At 37.3% G+C, this 12,452-nt stretch overlaps 2 protein-coding genes across 4 annotated transcripts; one reads left to right on the top strand and one right to left on the bottom strand.

Moving 5' to 3' along the window:
- Positions 1–2,892: 2,892 nt before the first annotated feature.
- LOC103640555 (protein FAR1-RELATED SEQUENCE 5-like) lies at positions 2,893–10,274 on the bottom strand. Of its 3 annotated transcripts, XM_008663576.4 has the most exons (7): positions 7,970–10,261; positions 6,675–6,782; positions 6,475–6,558; positions 6,194–6,394; positions 5,789–5,989; positions 3,259–5,692; positions 2,893–3,180 (listed from the first exon to the last, which is right to left on the bottom strand). In XM_008663576.4, the coding sequence occupies exons 3-7, from the start codon at positions 6,556–6,558 to the stop codon at positions 3,134–3,136; spliced, it is 2,967 nt and encodes a 988-aa protein (XP_008661798.1). In that variant the 5' UTR covers positions 6,675–6,782; positions 7,970–10,261; the 3' UTR covers positions 2,893–3,133. The 3 variants fall into 3 exon arrangements, with proteins under 3 accessions (XP_008661798.1, XP_008661806.1, XP_008661794.2); XM_008663584.4 differs by lacking the exon at positions 5,789–5,989 and having other exon boundaries at positions 7,970–10,272; XM_008663572.4 differs by lacking the exons at positions 6,194–6,394; positions 6,475–6,558; positions 6,675–6,782 and having other exon boundaries at positions 7,970–10,274.
- A 238-nt stretch (positions 10,275–10,512) lies between these two features.
- LOC109943462 (uncharacterized) lies at positions 10,513–12,241 on the top strand. The gene is made up of 2 exons (XM_020546526.3): positions 10,513–11,534; positions 11,651–12,241. The coding sequence occupies exons 1-2, from the start codon at positions 11,199–11,201 to the stop codon at positions 12,224–12,226; spliced, it is 912 nt and encodes a 303-aa protein (XP_020402115.1). The 5' UTR covers positions 10,513–11,198; the 3' UTR covers positions 12,227–12,241.
- Positions 12,242–12,452: the final 211 nt, after the last annotated feature.

Here is a 12,452-nt window from a genome sequence, read left to right as displayed (position 1 = left end):
TTTCGGAAATCAGCTAGAAGTTGGAAATGTAGTCAGGAATGATGTTGGTGAAAATTGGTTACAAGTTCAAAATGCTCACGCCCGTTTTCCATGTTCTAATGTGCTATTGCGATATTATAATATTCTTTGTGGCATGGGGCGGAGCCAATGGAAAGAGTAAGTGTAGCTTTTATTTTTATTTTAATTTTTTTCTTTATTATGTTTATTTTCTGTTCCTATACACCAATTTTCATAATAGTCTATTTTTTTTTACTTTTTTGTTCAGTTTGGTCACAGTTCGGTTTTCCAAAACCACCACTGTAAATTGGGAATCTTTTGGACTGTCAATAGAACCCAATGGTCACTGTGACAACTTTTTTATTGCTGGATTTTGCCGGAAACATTTTGAAGATATTCATCCTAGGCTGTCAAAGAAACATTTCTTTTATCCAAAAGTGGGGGTAATTATTCTTCAACTTTTTATTTGGTTTTGTTTTGCATTTTTTTGTAATTTTGTTTATTGTTTTTCATTTTTTTAAAAATTTCTATTGTTACTGCAGCATTCGATGATGGAATACAATAGCCAATATGAAGTTGAAGATCTAAGGAAATCGTTTCTGGGGGCTAATTCTGCTTTGAAGTTGCATCGCTCTAACAAGGTTTTTTGTTTGCTTAGTTTGTTGTAAATTTTTTTTGGTCCAAGCAGCAGCCTTAATGTGCCATACATTTATGCCTTGTTCTTATTTTACCTCAATCTGTTTTTTCAGTTGTATTTTCCAGTGTGCCATGCGAACCATTGGTTTTTGTTCATTGTTGATTTGAAGAATAAGCGTTTTGTTTTTATGGATTCATATTTTGATGAGGAAGATCCTTTTCAATGCTTTGTTAGAGACAAGCTTGTAAGTGCCTTTTTTCTTCATGTATTTTTTGTTTTCTTGTGTATATTATATATTTTATTGATATTTATCCTTTTTCATTTTTTTCTAATGTTGTGTGTTTTTTCTAGATTCGGGTGTTCAAAGTCCTATGGTTATTATATTCTGATTCAAACATAGATGTATCATCATTCAAAATTTTATATCCCGCGGTACCAAAACAGGAAAATACGTAAGTTTCATTTCTATCCTTTTTTCTTTTTTTATTAGAATCCAAATTCAGTTGCTATCTTAATTTTTTTATATATTTTATATGGTTTAAAATCTCACTCAATATATTATTTATTTGTAGATATTTTGTAGTTGTTTTTACTATTAGTGGAATACAAATTCAGATACTATCATGTTTTAGTTGTTAATTGCCCATGTCTCTGATCTTCATTGGGTGTAGTGTTGTGCAGCTGTGATGTTAGTCTGAGGCTCTATTTTTTGGTATACTGTTATGAATGGTGGCAGATAAGACATAGTTGGTATATGTAGTCTTTTTTTCCTAAGTTGTTTGTATTCTTATTCCCAGTGTGTTGCTCACTTCTACTGTCTTATGAATGCTCTTGCCTGATCTGTCCAAGATTTTCAGCAATTTTGTTGGTTTGTTTTCATTGCCTTTTCCATGTGTAGTGTATCGTCATTTTTTAGCCTAGTTTAGACCTTAGTTAGAGTTGCTCTGCCTAGTTTAGTTGGTCATGCTTATGTATCATCATTCAAAATTTTATATCCTGCAGTACCAAAGTAGGAAAATACGTAAGTTTCATTTCTATCATTTCTTTTTATTAGAATCCAAATTCAGTTGCTATCTTAATTTTTTCTATATATTTTATATGGTTTAAAAACACCCACAATAAATTATTTCTTGTAGTAATTTTGCCTTCTTTAATTATCATAGGCATGACTGCGGTATTTTCACACTACAATACATGGAATATTGGGATATATCTATTGATATGATGCTCAAGTTCCGCACTGAGGACATCCCTCAAATTCGAATCACCTTGGCCAACGATCTCTATTTTAGTGAGAAGAACACTGAAGACAAGTCTCTAGTTCGCAACATGTTTCTTCAGGTTTTTTGTGATTCAATTTTTGTGTTGTTTTTTTGGGCGCTCTTATTATTTTGCTTTTCTAGTTTTTTCCTTTTTTTCGCGGGTGGTGCGTGCAGTGCTGATGGTGGTATGGAGTTTTTTGTTTTTGTGCATCATTTTTTTGGTCTGATTTGCTTTTTTTTATACCAGAATATTGATCCTCGGATTGTCAACTAGCATATTTGAACCGTTGGGAAGTAGCTGTTCGTGTTTTTCTATGGATGTTGGAGCAGCAATGGCAGAGATTTCTGATTCATCATCGTCAAGTTTTGATCCATAGCTTCTTTTTTTCCAATCAAAAAAAGACATGTTATATCTGATGTTCATTTTTTCCCTAGTGTATGTAATAAAAGTGTGATTGCAGTTTGCTTCTAAGTTGTTCGTACTATTATTGAATTAAAGAGTTTGTTTTTTACTTTTTAGTAAGTTCTTTTTTGTCTAGAGTTTTTTTTGTTCAAGCGATTTCATGACTCATCTGATTTAAAAACAAAACCATTTTTTCTGCTTTTTGTACTATCTCTATTAATATATTATAAATGCATAGCTCATCCCATCATCCCACCCCCCTAAAATTTTCTTCATTTCTTTTCTCCATTTTTTCTGCAATTTTTTGCTCATGTTTCTTGAAGAGAAAACACATATTGAACTTTTGGTAAAACAAAAAAAAATTGTGATAATAGGAACTTCTTTTATCATCTTGTCCTCTACGGCTCTACTTAGATAATAGGAACTTCTTTATCATTTCCATAAACTCAAGTAGATTGGAATCTGTGGCAGCTAAATAATGTTTTTGCGGTATAAAGTGTGTAAATCATTGTTGGTGGGCCTAGCCAATGGAGCACGACCCAATACCAGATAAGCTAGCTATGCGGTACATGTATGGGCTGATGCGATGGATCTAATCAGGCAAGCATGATCTGTTTTTCAACACTTTGTTTTTGCAAGCGATTACATGACTCAACTGAAAGAAAAACAAACTTTTTTTCCTGTTTGCACCAACTATATGAATATATCATAATTGCACAGTCCATCCCTTCCCCTTTCTCCACTAAGTGTTCTTCATTTTTCTCTCTATTTTTTCTGCATCTTTTTTCAGTGTGAGTGTTGGTGGTTCTGTTAGGAGGGGGGAGCAGCAATTCTTCAAGGTGCTGTTCTTTTCATCTTCTTCTTCTCCTTTCCTTGTGGGCCTATAAACACAAATTATAGATTTTAAGTCAATGCAATTATAAAAAAAACCAAAAGCAGGTTTTTTTAGATAGACATACTTGCTGCTGCATTGCTTGTTTTCTTGTTTTTCTTTTGCTCTGCCTTCTTCATCTTGATGTGGATTTCCTCCACTAGTGGCTTTAACCTTGTAGGTTTTTTTGGCCTTCCTTTCTGTTTAACTGCTTCAGGGTTATGCAGATTTTCAACTACTGGTCCTGTATGTTTTGCAGCATTGTCTTCCTTCTCTCGTCCTGTCGAAGGTCCTGCTATTACATCTTCTTCAGATGATAGCATTTGGCAAACCTTTTCTTGTAGTTTGTCTAATTCTTCACATATAAACTCCATAGTTTTCTCTGTTTTTGCTGCTGCTGATGTGAGTAATGCTACTTTCCGGCTCAATAGGTTGTGTCTTAGCACTGGGTGGGTTGGCATTGATGCACGCAACAGTGGTCCATCTATTTGTTTCTGTTTTTTCTTCCACCTGTTCAGTATGTATTGCTCTGGGATTTTCGTGAGCCCTTCTTCAATGATCACTTTAAGTATATGGGAGCATAAAATGCCATCCTTGTCAAACTTGCCACATACACAAGTGAACTCTTCCATTCCATATGTTAGGTTAGCCATAACAAGGTACCTCCTTAATTTATGTGGCTTTTCTTCTTGGTTTGATTTTGGATACACCTCGAAAGTATGCAGATTAGATGTTCTGCTGTAACTTAGCCTTGGTGTTGATTGCAACTGGAACTGGAATTTCTTGAATATGTTTCTATTGTAGACTTCTTGTGCTTGCCTCTCTATTGTATATCCAAACATTAGTTCTTTTGGACGTTTACGATTGCTTTCATTATCCTCATACTCCTCCGACACATTCACTTGCTCCACAATCCTTTGGTACTCACGCAAGAAGCTGATCACACTATAAGTCGAAGTCACATTGTCTTTAAACCTTGAGTTTGTTCCCTCGCTTCTACCTGTGCTTTGCAAGAATGGGAAGAAGTCATTTTTGAAATATACCGGTATGAACCTGGCTCTTGTTTCCCACATTTTGCTGAAATACTTGTTGTTTTCTAGATGGTAGTCCTCAACCATTTGCTTCCAGTCCCTCTCAAATTCAGATACAGTTAGTGAATAGTTAACTATGTCCTCAAAGTCCTCTGGCATTCCTATATTTCTTGCAAAGCAATTTCCATTTTTCTGGTAGCATTTGCTTTTTATGTGGAAGAAGCAATTCCTATGCACTGTTTTAGGGAAGACCTCTTTGATCGCAGGTCTCATTGCCATATCTTGATCTGTTATTATTGTGCGGGGATGTTTGCCTCCCATGGCCTCAAGGAATGTTTTGAATATCCACTTGAATGTTTCTATTGTTTCATCAGAAATGAATGCACATGCGAACAAGCATGTATGTGCATGCCCTGTAACACCCACAAATGGCGCAAATGGCAGGTTGTACTTGTTAGTCATGTACGTGGTGTCGAAACTGATGCAATCTCCATACATCTCGTAGTATTTCAAAGATGTCCCATCTGCCCAAAACATGTGCTTCACCTTTTTATCTTCATCAATGACAATTCTGTAGAAGAAATTTGGATCTTCCTTCTGTTTTTCCTGAAAAAACTGCAGTGCTTGTGTCATATCATTCCCTGTTACTTCCTTGTTTATTTTAGTTCTGTAGTTGCTAACATCTTTTTTTTTGTACGGCAGTGCTGTCATACCTCCTCTCAGATAAGACAATATAGCTATCATCTTCCGTGTAGGTATGTTGTTGTGGTTCAATGTTCTTATAATTCCTTTTTCCATATCTGTCATGTACTTATGCCCACTAAACATGTTGTTGCTGTCTGCTGGTCTGAGCTCATGATTATGTTCCAAGTCTAACTTATCGATCACCCATTTTTGTCCATGTTCCTTTATAACCATGAATACTCTGCAATCTGTTTTAACTTGGACATTTGTATTCCTTTTTGGGCCTTTCTCGCAGCGCTTTTTTTCTATGCAAATATCTTGTTCCTGCTGGTTTGTCTTTTTTGTTTTGCCATGTTTGTTACATTTCAACTCCACTTTTGTTACTTCATTGCTTCTTTTTTTGTTGGAAGTCCTGAAACTGTGGGTGATTGCTGGTTTAAAACCAGCCAAAAAACCATAGAAGAATAAGAAGTGCTCTGCATCTCCCCTGGTCTTAAATTCCATCCCAACTTGAGGTGTGTATTTGCTGTCTATTGATGCATTGTTCCCTTCTGTTGTAGCTATCTGCTCACTCATAATGAAGGCATCAATCTGATCCTCTGTTAACTCTTCATCTCCTGCATTTGTTGTTTCAGCATCTGCATCATCAAAGTTTGCACTAGCACTCGATGTTTTAGTTTCTTTTCCATCATCATTTTGCGCACATTCAGTTAGTTGTTGTACATGCATTATCTCAAAGAGATCCCTGTGGTATACTGCTTCCCCATATTTAGATGTATCAGCTTCATTGCATTCCCCAAATATCTCCTACAAAAAAATCAGTTTTTTCGTTAGTTTTCTAATTTTTATTTATGTTATGAAATGTATATTAATATTATTTTTCCCACATACCCCCACACTTACCTTGGATATGTCTGCACTTGCAAGCAGGGAGTCCTCCTCAAGAATCATCTGTGTGTATGTCTCACATGGTTCTCCTAGTAGGTTGTTGTTCATTGTTTCATTTTGTGTGCATAGGCCACTTTGCATTTCATTGCCTACTTCACTCACTGATTCTCCTTGCGAGTTATATATTTGTTCCATCATCAGATCCATGTATCCAACCTGCATAATCATCAAGGATCAATTAAATTCCCATATATAATTTAGTAGGTGTTGTTCATGTTTTTTTTGCATTTTATTACCTGGTTTTAAACATATACTGTTAACACATCCTATTGACGCTATAAACATCATTTGTTAACATCATTGTTTATGTTATGAAATGTATATTACTATTATTTTTTCCCACACACCCCCACACTTTACCTTGGATATGTCTGCATTTGCAAGCATTGAGTCCTCCTCAAGAATCATTTGTGTGTATGTCTCACATGGGGCCACTAGTAGGTTTTTGTTCATGGTTTCATTTTGTGTGCATAGGGCACTTTGCATTTCATTGCCTAGTTCACTCACTGATTCTCCTTGCGAGTTACGTATCTGTTCCATCATCAGATCCATGTATCCACCCTGCATAATCATCAAGGATCAATTGAATTCCCATATATAATTTAGTAGGTGTTGTTCATGTTTTTTTTGCATTTTATTACCTGGTTTGAAACATATGGCAGCGTCATTTGTGCGTATATCTGAGTACTGCTTGATCCATTTTGAGTAAAACGGCTTCCAGCCATCTGTTTTTTGCACATTCATAAAAAATCACAAAAAGTTTTTTAGTCTTCAAAACATGTGGATAGAATTTTTTCATCTTATTCAACTGTAATTACGGAAATTCTCATATACTTTTTACCTGAGTACTTCCAATTATCTCCAATATATGATGCTAAAAATTGGTAATTTCATCTTCTGAGAATATGTTGTCTTCAGTGACAAACTTGTTAGTACCATCAACATGAATCTGTGAAAAGGGAAAGAAAATTTATGCCCAGTTTTTTTTTCAATCTTGGTTGTTTTTTTGTGTTGTGGATTTTTTTTGCCTTGTACTTGTGTTTTTGCTCTAGTCGTTTTCAGCTTAGTCAGAGGATGTTCAGATCATGTAGATAGAGTTCTTGGAGGCGGAGGGCAGAAGGAAGTTCATGTGTAGCCTTTTTTTGTGTTTTGCGGTAGATCATCAGGGGAGGGAGGGGGGCAAAAACTAATGGATAGTGTGTTAGTCTTCTATCCAATCGAAGAGGTAATAAAAATATTTTTTTGCATATGTTAATCCAATTTTGAATAAGTAATACAAACTAGGAGTGGGTGAGAAATCTATTATGATATCTTCTAATTATCATGTTTTTTTGTTGCAGGTGTTTTTTACATGGGGTGTTTAAGAAAAATCCGAGCATGGGATGTTTGTCAAGTAATACAAACTAGGAGTGGGTGAGATATCTGTCTGTCTGTCAAGTCTGTTTGAATTAGATCATTTGATCTGATCTACCAGGATGCCTTGTCTTGCAGGTTCTGATGGCGGATTTTCTTCATGGCTGACCGGCTAACCAGCCAGGTAAACTGTGCTCAGCCGTACACTAGGCATGCATGGAGAGCTAGCCATTGTACATATTACGTTGCGGCTCAAAATGTCTTGTTTTGCAGATCCCACTGCTAAGACACCTCGAGTTCACGGGGGTGCTACTTCATGGCTGAAACTTTCAGAACTCACGCGCATGGAAGCTGTACCAGCAGCTCCCAATTCAAGACCTGGCATACATGCTCTCTTTCCTGCTATACTACTGGCGAGCAATGCAGGTAGACTGACATTGAACGAATCTAGCAGATCTATCTGCTCATCATACTAACTAAAATGGTCTACTGCTGCATGCTAGTGTCTAAGAAGGTAATTGGAAGAAGGCCATGACATGAACCAGCTTGCTAACGCCGGCAAGTACGTATCAGCGATGGTGTTTTAAACCAGAAAGCATCTCGTGGCACGGAAAGCCATGGGAGCTCTGACTTTTTTGGTTGGGGTGAAAGAGTGGGCAGAGATGCTGTGTTGTTTATTTTGAGCATGGGAATTTTTTTCTTCTGCAAAAATCCAGGGGGCCTCAACTTTTTTGAACAAAGAAGCATCAATCAAAATGAGATGGGGGGCACAGATGAGTATACCTTTTCAATTTCTTTGCCTCTTTCATCTTCCTCTGTCATCATCATGTACTTTGAATCCTCATAGACATTGAACGTTCTGTTCTTTTTTTCTGGAGAGGGCTGGCGGCTGGGGTGGAGGGCTGGCGGCTGGGGTTTTGTGGTTTTGTGTTGGGGCTCCTTGTGGCTGGCTGGAGGGCTGGCGACTGGGGGTTGTGTACTGCACTGGGCTTTTTTGTTGCCTTTGTACTGCACTGGGTTTTGTGCTTTTGTGTGCTGGGGGTGGTTTTGTTGTTAGCTTTTCCCTTTTTTTCATGTGTACTACATTTGGGCTGGTAGGCGGTACATGTGGAGGGTTGGCCCAATGCGTGAGATACCTGTTTGTTTTATCTGCCGTGCTGGGTTGGACGCCTTTTTGCCTTTTGTACTTGTAGACACTTATTAGGACCTGGAATGCTTTTGAAAATTTTGTGCAGCTTTATTTAAGCCTAAGCCTGACGAAGCCTCTGTAACCACACACTTGAATATGTCTAGTTTGCAAGTATATTAGTGTGGAAAACTGGAAATCCTGTCCATGAAGCTCCATTGAATATTTTTCTAAAAAAAATTGAATCGTATTTGCTAAAATGGTGTTACATATTACCATTGCTTCTTATTGCAGCATGTCAGCCATAGACTTCTATTGTTCAGTTGACAAGGTTGAAGGGGCCGACGGAAAAGATCGTGTGGTGGTCACATTTGATGGGAAGTATTTGCCTTACACTGAACAGGTCTGTGTCTTCTTCCTGTTTTTTCAGTTGCCACTCTGTTACTTGTTAGCTCATGGTGCTGAACTGCATCTGCTTGCTAGCCATATAATACCAAACATATAGTTCTTTTCAGACATTTAATGTGTACGCTGTGTTTTTTTTTGTTGTTGCGGAGAGGGTGTAATAAATTGCGACTGGAGGGCCAATGCTGGTTGTTTGCTCTGCAAGCTACAGCCTAATGCTATCATTCTCCTGTTTTGGGTGGTTGTTTGTTTTTGCTTGTCTTTGGAAGATAATTGTTGTTGCCGCTAAATGCCTAATAGACAATTGTCTATTTTTTTTGGAGTATATAATGATTTTCATGTAATTAGCATTGCAACTCGTAGAATAGCAGCCTGGGTGTACCTCTGTTTTGTGTGGTGCTCATGCTCTACATTGATGATACTCTAGCTCATCTTGAATTTAGCTGCAAATGCAGCTGTGTTGGTTTTCCCAAGGGCACGGTGATTTAGAATGTCACCATGTTGGCAGTAGACTAGTTACCAATGCGTGGCCAGACCAAATTTACTATTTATTCACGAGAAAGGGTAGCCAGACTTTTATTATAAATTCCAATAGTATCTTTTACTTTTATGTATTCTAGTATATTTGAGAAGGGCAGACCTAGTACAGTGTGAAAGCATTTTGCGGTTGAAGAATTGCCTCAGTTTATTCCTTTCCCAGACCCATATGAGTTGGGAGCCTCCGGCACTGGGTCTACATTTTTTATTCTGCTATATTTGGGCATGCTAAGAGCCTAAGGTTAATTCATTTTGCAACAATTTGATATGCTCTGTAGCTATAAATGTTGTCAAGTTTTTATTAGTGCCTTTTAGTTCCTTTTGCTTATTATGTGCTTTCTGACTCAAACCGTTTACTAGATTGTAGCAGCAGTGAATTTGGGAGCTTGAAGCGTTCATCCGAGACATGGAAAAAGTGATCTGTCGGGCATATCTCCTTCGGTGCAAGCGATTCTTTTCGAAAGAAACTCTTGATTGGTGTGTCTTAGCCCGTGGGAACACCCATCTCTCCTCTCTGGTGAACTACACATAGTGGTTATATGCTCCTCTATGCTCCACAACAAGCAGGCTGATGCATTTTTTTCCTGAATTTATTATGTTCCAGTCTATGCCAGACATCTACATGTACCTCCACCACCTTGGTCTTTGTTTTGTGCTATTGTATTTGCATGAAATTTCCTTCTCATTTCCCCACTTCTTACCAGCACATCAACTTCTGAAAAGTTTCTTTTCAGGTAGATGAAGCTCATATAAGGGGGGTATGCAAATCTCTCTGCACTTTGCCACATACATTGGCATGTGAATGAAGAAATTCAATTCTAGTTGCTAGCGAGTTATATATCTTCAGCCTACATCTGTTGCTGCCCTAATTAGTTGATTTGTCTTCTGTGTACTATCTGAGGTCAGGCCTCATCCTTGCTACACTTAGTAATTTCATGCTATGTTTGCAGTGGGCTTGTACTGGACCAGAATTCTACATACTGTGGTAGTTGTTTCATTTTCAGACCTTATCTGCCTTACGAATCATCTTTTTTCTCTGCTCTGAAACTGTCAAAATTCAAATAATTGTAGACCTTATCATATTTTCTAATTGCAGGCAAGATTTTTCCATGTTGTTGTTGTTTTATGTTTTGTCTTGTGTTTTCTGTTTTGTCATTTTTTTTGTGTTATAAGATGTTTCTTTGTAGTTTTTTGTTTTCTATTATGCGGCTACCATGTTATTGTGATGTAATTTTTTGTTAGATTTTTTCATGTTTTTTGTTTTCTTTTGCTCTTGATGTTTTGGTGTTGCTTACTTTCATGTTTTTTGTATTTTTTTTATGTATTATGTTGTAATGTAAAGTATTGTATGGTACTATGCTTTTTTTCCATGTATGATTTTGTTTTAGTTTGTCTGTTTTGTCTTGTGTTTTCTGTTTTGTCATTTTTTTTGTGTTATAAGATGTTTCTTTGTAGTTTTTTGTTTTCTATTATGCGGCTACCATGTTATTGTGATGTAATTTATTGTTAGATTTTTCCATGTTTTTTGTTTTCTTTTGCTCTTGATGTTTTGGTGTTGCTTACTTTCATGTTTTTTGTATTTTTTTATGTATTATGTTGTAATGTATAGTATTGTATGGTACTATGCTTTTTTTCCATGTATGATTTTGTTTTAGTTTGTTTTTCTAGGTTCTTAAGGAATCAAGTGACGAGGAAAGGGAGAAAGCTGAAGAGATGATGAAGTACTAGGCATCACTTCCCCTGCTCCTTTGATTTTGGTTCGCATCATTGTAATGTCTATCGTGATTTTTGACTTTATGATTTGTTTTAGTTTTGTTCCATGTATGCTTACTTATTTTTTGTTATGTTTTGCTCATCCTATGTGGTCTAATATTACAATGACTTTATGAAGTTGTTGTGTTTCTGTTCTCTGTAACTAGACACAAGAGAGATTGTTCATCTTATATGCTGAATTGTTATGTTCATCCTATGTGGTCTAATATGTCTGTTATCCCAATGAATCAGGATTTCCAGGAGAACAGGCTGTTGATGTCATTTGTTAATTTCCATGAGCAAGAGAAGATCTCTAAAGAAATCGTAACACACGCTATAGAAAGCTGCATGAAGAAACAAGCAGATAACCTGTTGAATTCACTGGACGTTATCAGCGGTAGGTTGTCACAGTTGGAGTTATACTGCTATATACTGGAAAGGTCCATTGGAGAATTACGAAGTGACGTGATGGATTATCATAACGAAGCAAATCTGAACTTCCGGTGCGTTGAAAAGCAAGTGAAAGAGGTATATCATGATGCACTAGGCACTAGCACTACTGTCTGCTGTGAAGTATCATCGCCATTAACTCTGAACGCTTTATGTTTGGTTTCAAAATTTTCCGTAACTAGATTCATGGACAGGTTCAGAAATCTGTGCAGGCTGTTCAGGAAAAGCAGGAGCTTGCTGAAACTCAGAAAGAACTGACCAAACTTCAGATAGTACATGAGGATTCTGCACAAAAGAGTGAAGGTACTGCTCCATCAGTTTTCATGAATAGGGAAAATGAGGTTGCCCTTGTGCCATTGCACCAAGTAAATGTTGTTCAGTCACCTCCTCTGCAATTCCAAAGTTGCAGTGGCCTTATTCTACAGCAACTGGTACCAGTCCAAGACCAGCAGCGCTCAAACCAAACTGCTCTGTACTGTATGCGAGGCCAAAGCCATCTGGAGCACAGACAGGCCCAAATGTTCGAAGCTGCTGGTCAATCTCTACAGACACACACTCGGAAAACTCAGCCACCTACAGTAGTTGAGGTATCTCAGGTAACCAGTCAGGCACCAGAGTTCTACCCTCATCCGCAGCACCAATGGCAACATCAGATCGGCCAGCAGGTTTTGTCACAGGCAGATCGGCCAGCAGATTTTTTTGCCTTGTACTTGTGTTTTTGCTCTGGTCGTTTTCAGCTTAGTCAGAGGATGTTCAGATCATGCAGATAGAGTTCTTGGAGGCGGAGGGCAGAGGGAAGTTCATGTGTAGCCTTTTTTTGTGTTTTGCGGTAGATCATCAGGGGAGGGAGGGGGGCAAAAACTAATGGATAGTGTGTTAGTCTTCTATCCAATCGAAGAGGTAATACAAATATTTTTTTGCATATGTTAATCCAATTTTGAATAAGTAATACAAACTAGGAGTGGGTGAGAAATCTATTATGATATCTTCTAATTA

Source organism: Zea mays, chromosome 1, assembly GCF_902167145.1.
Source record: "Zea mays cultivar B73 chromosome 1, Zm-B73-REFERENCE-NAM-5.0, whole genome shotgun sequence".
Taxonomy (NCBI): domain Eukaryota; kingdom Viridiplantae; phylum Streptophyta; class Magnoliopsida; order Poales; family Poaceae; genus Zea; species Zea mays.
The sequence above is the reverse complement of the archived record's forward strand: the minus strand, read 5'-3'. Positions and strand labels throughout refer to the sequence as shown.

Excerpts from the sequence above, each read along its gene's own strand:
- LOC103640555 (XM_008663576.4), bottom strand. The coding sequence starts at position 6,558 with ATGGCTGGAAGCCGTTTTACTCAAAATGGATCAAGCAGTACTCAGATA. Across the intron at positions 5,990-6,193 it reads CAAATGCAGACATATCCAAG|GTTGGATACATGGATCTGAT; the intron begins GTAAAGTGTGGG and ends ATGATTATGCAG. Across the intron at positions 3,181-3,258 it reads AACAAGCAATGCAGCAGCAA|GCCCACAAGGAAAGGAGAAG; the intron begins GTATGTCTATCT and ends TTGTGTTTATAG.
- LOC109943462 (XM_020546526.3), top strand. The coding sequence starts at position 11,199 with ATGCTGAATTGTTATGTTCATCCTATGTGGTCTAATATGTCTGTTATC. Across the intron at positions 11,535-11,650 it reads TTGAAAAGCAAGTGAAAGAG|GTTCAGAAATCTGTGCAGGC; the intron begins GTATATCATGAT and ends ATTCATGGACAG.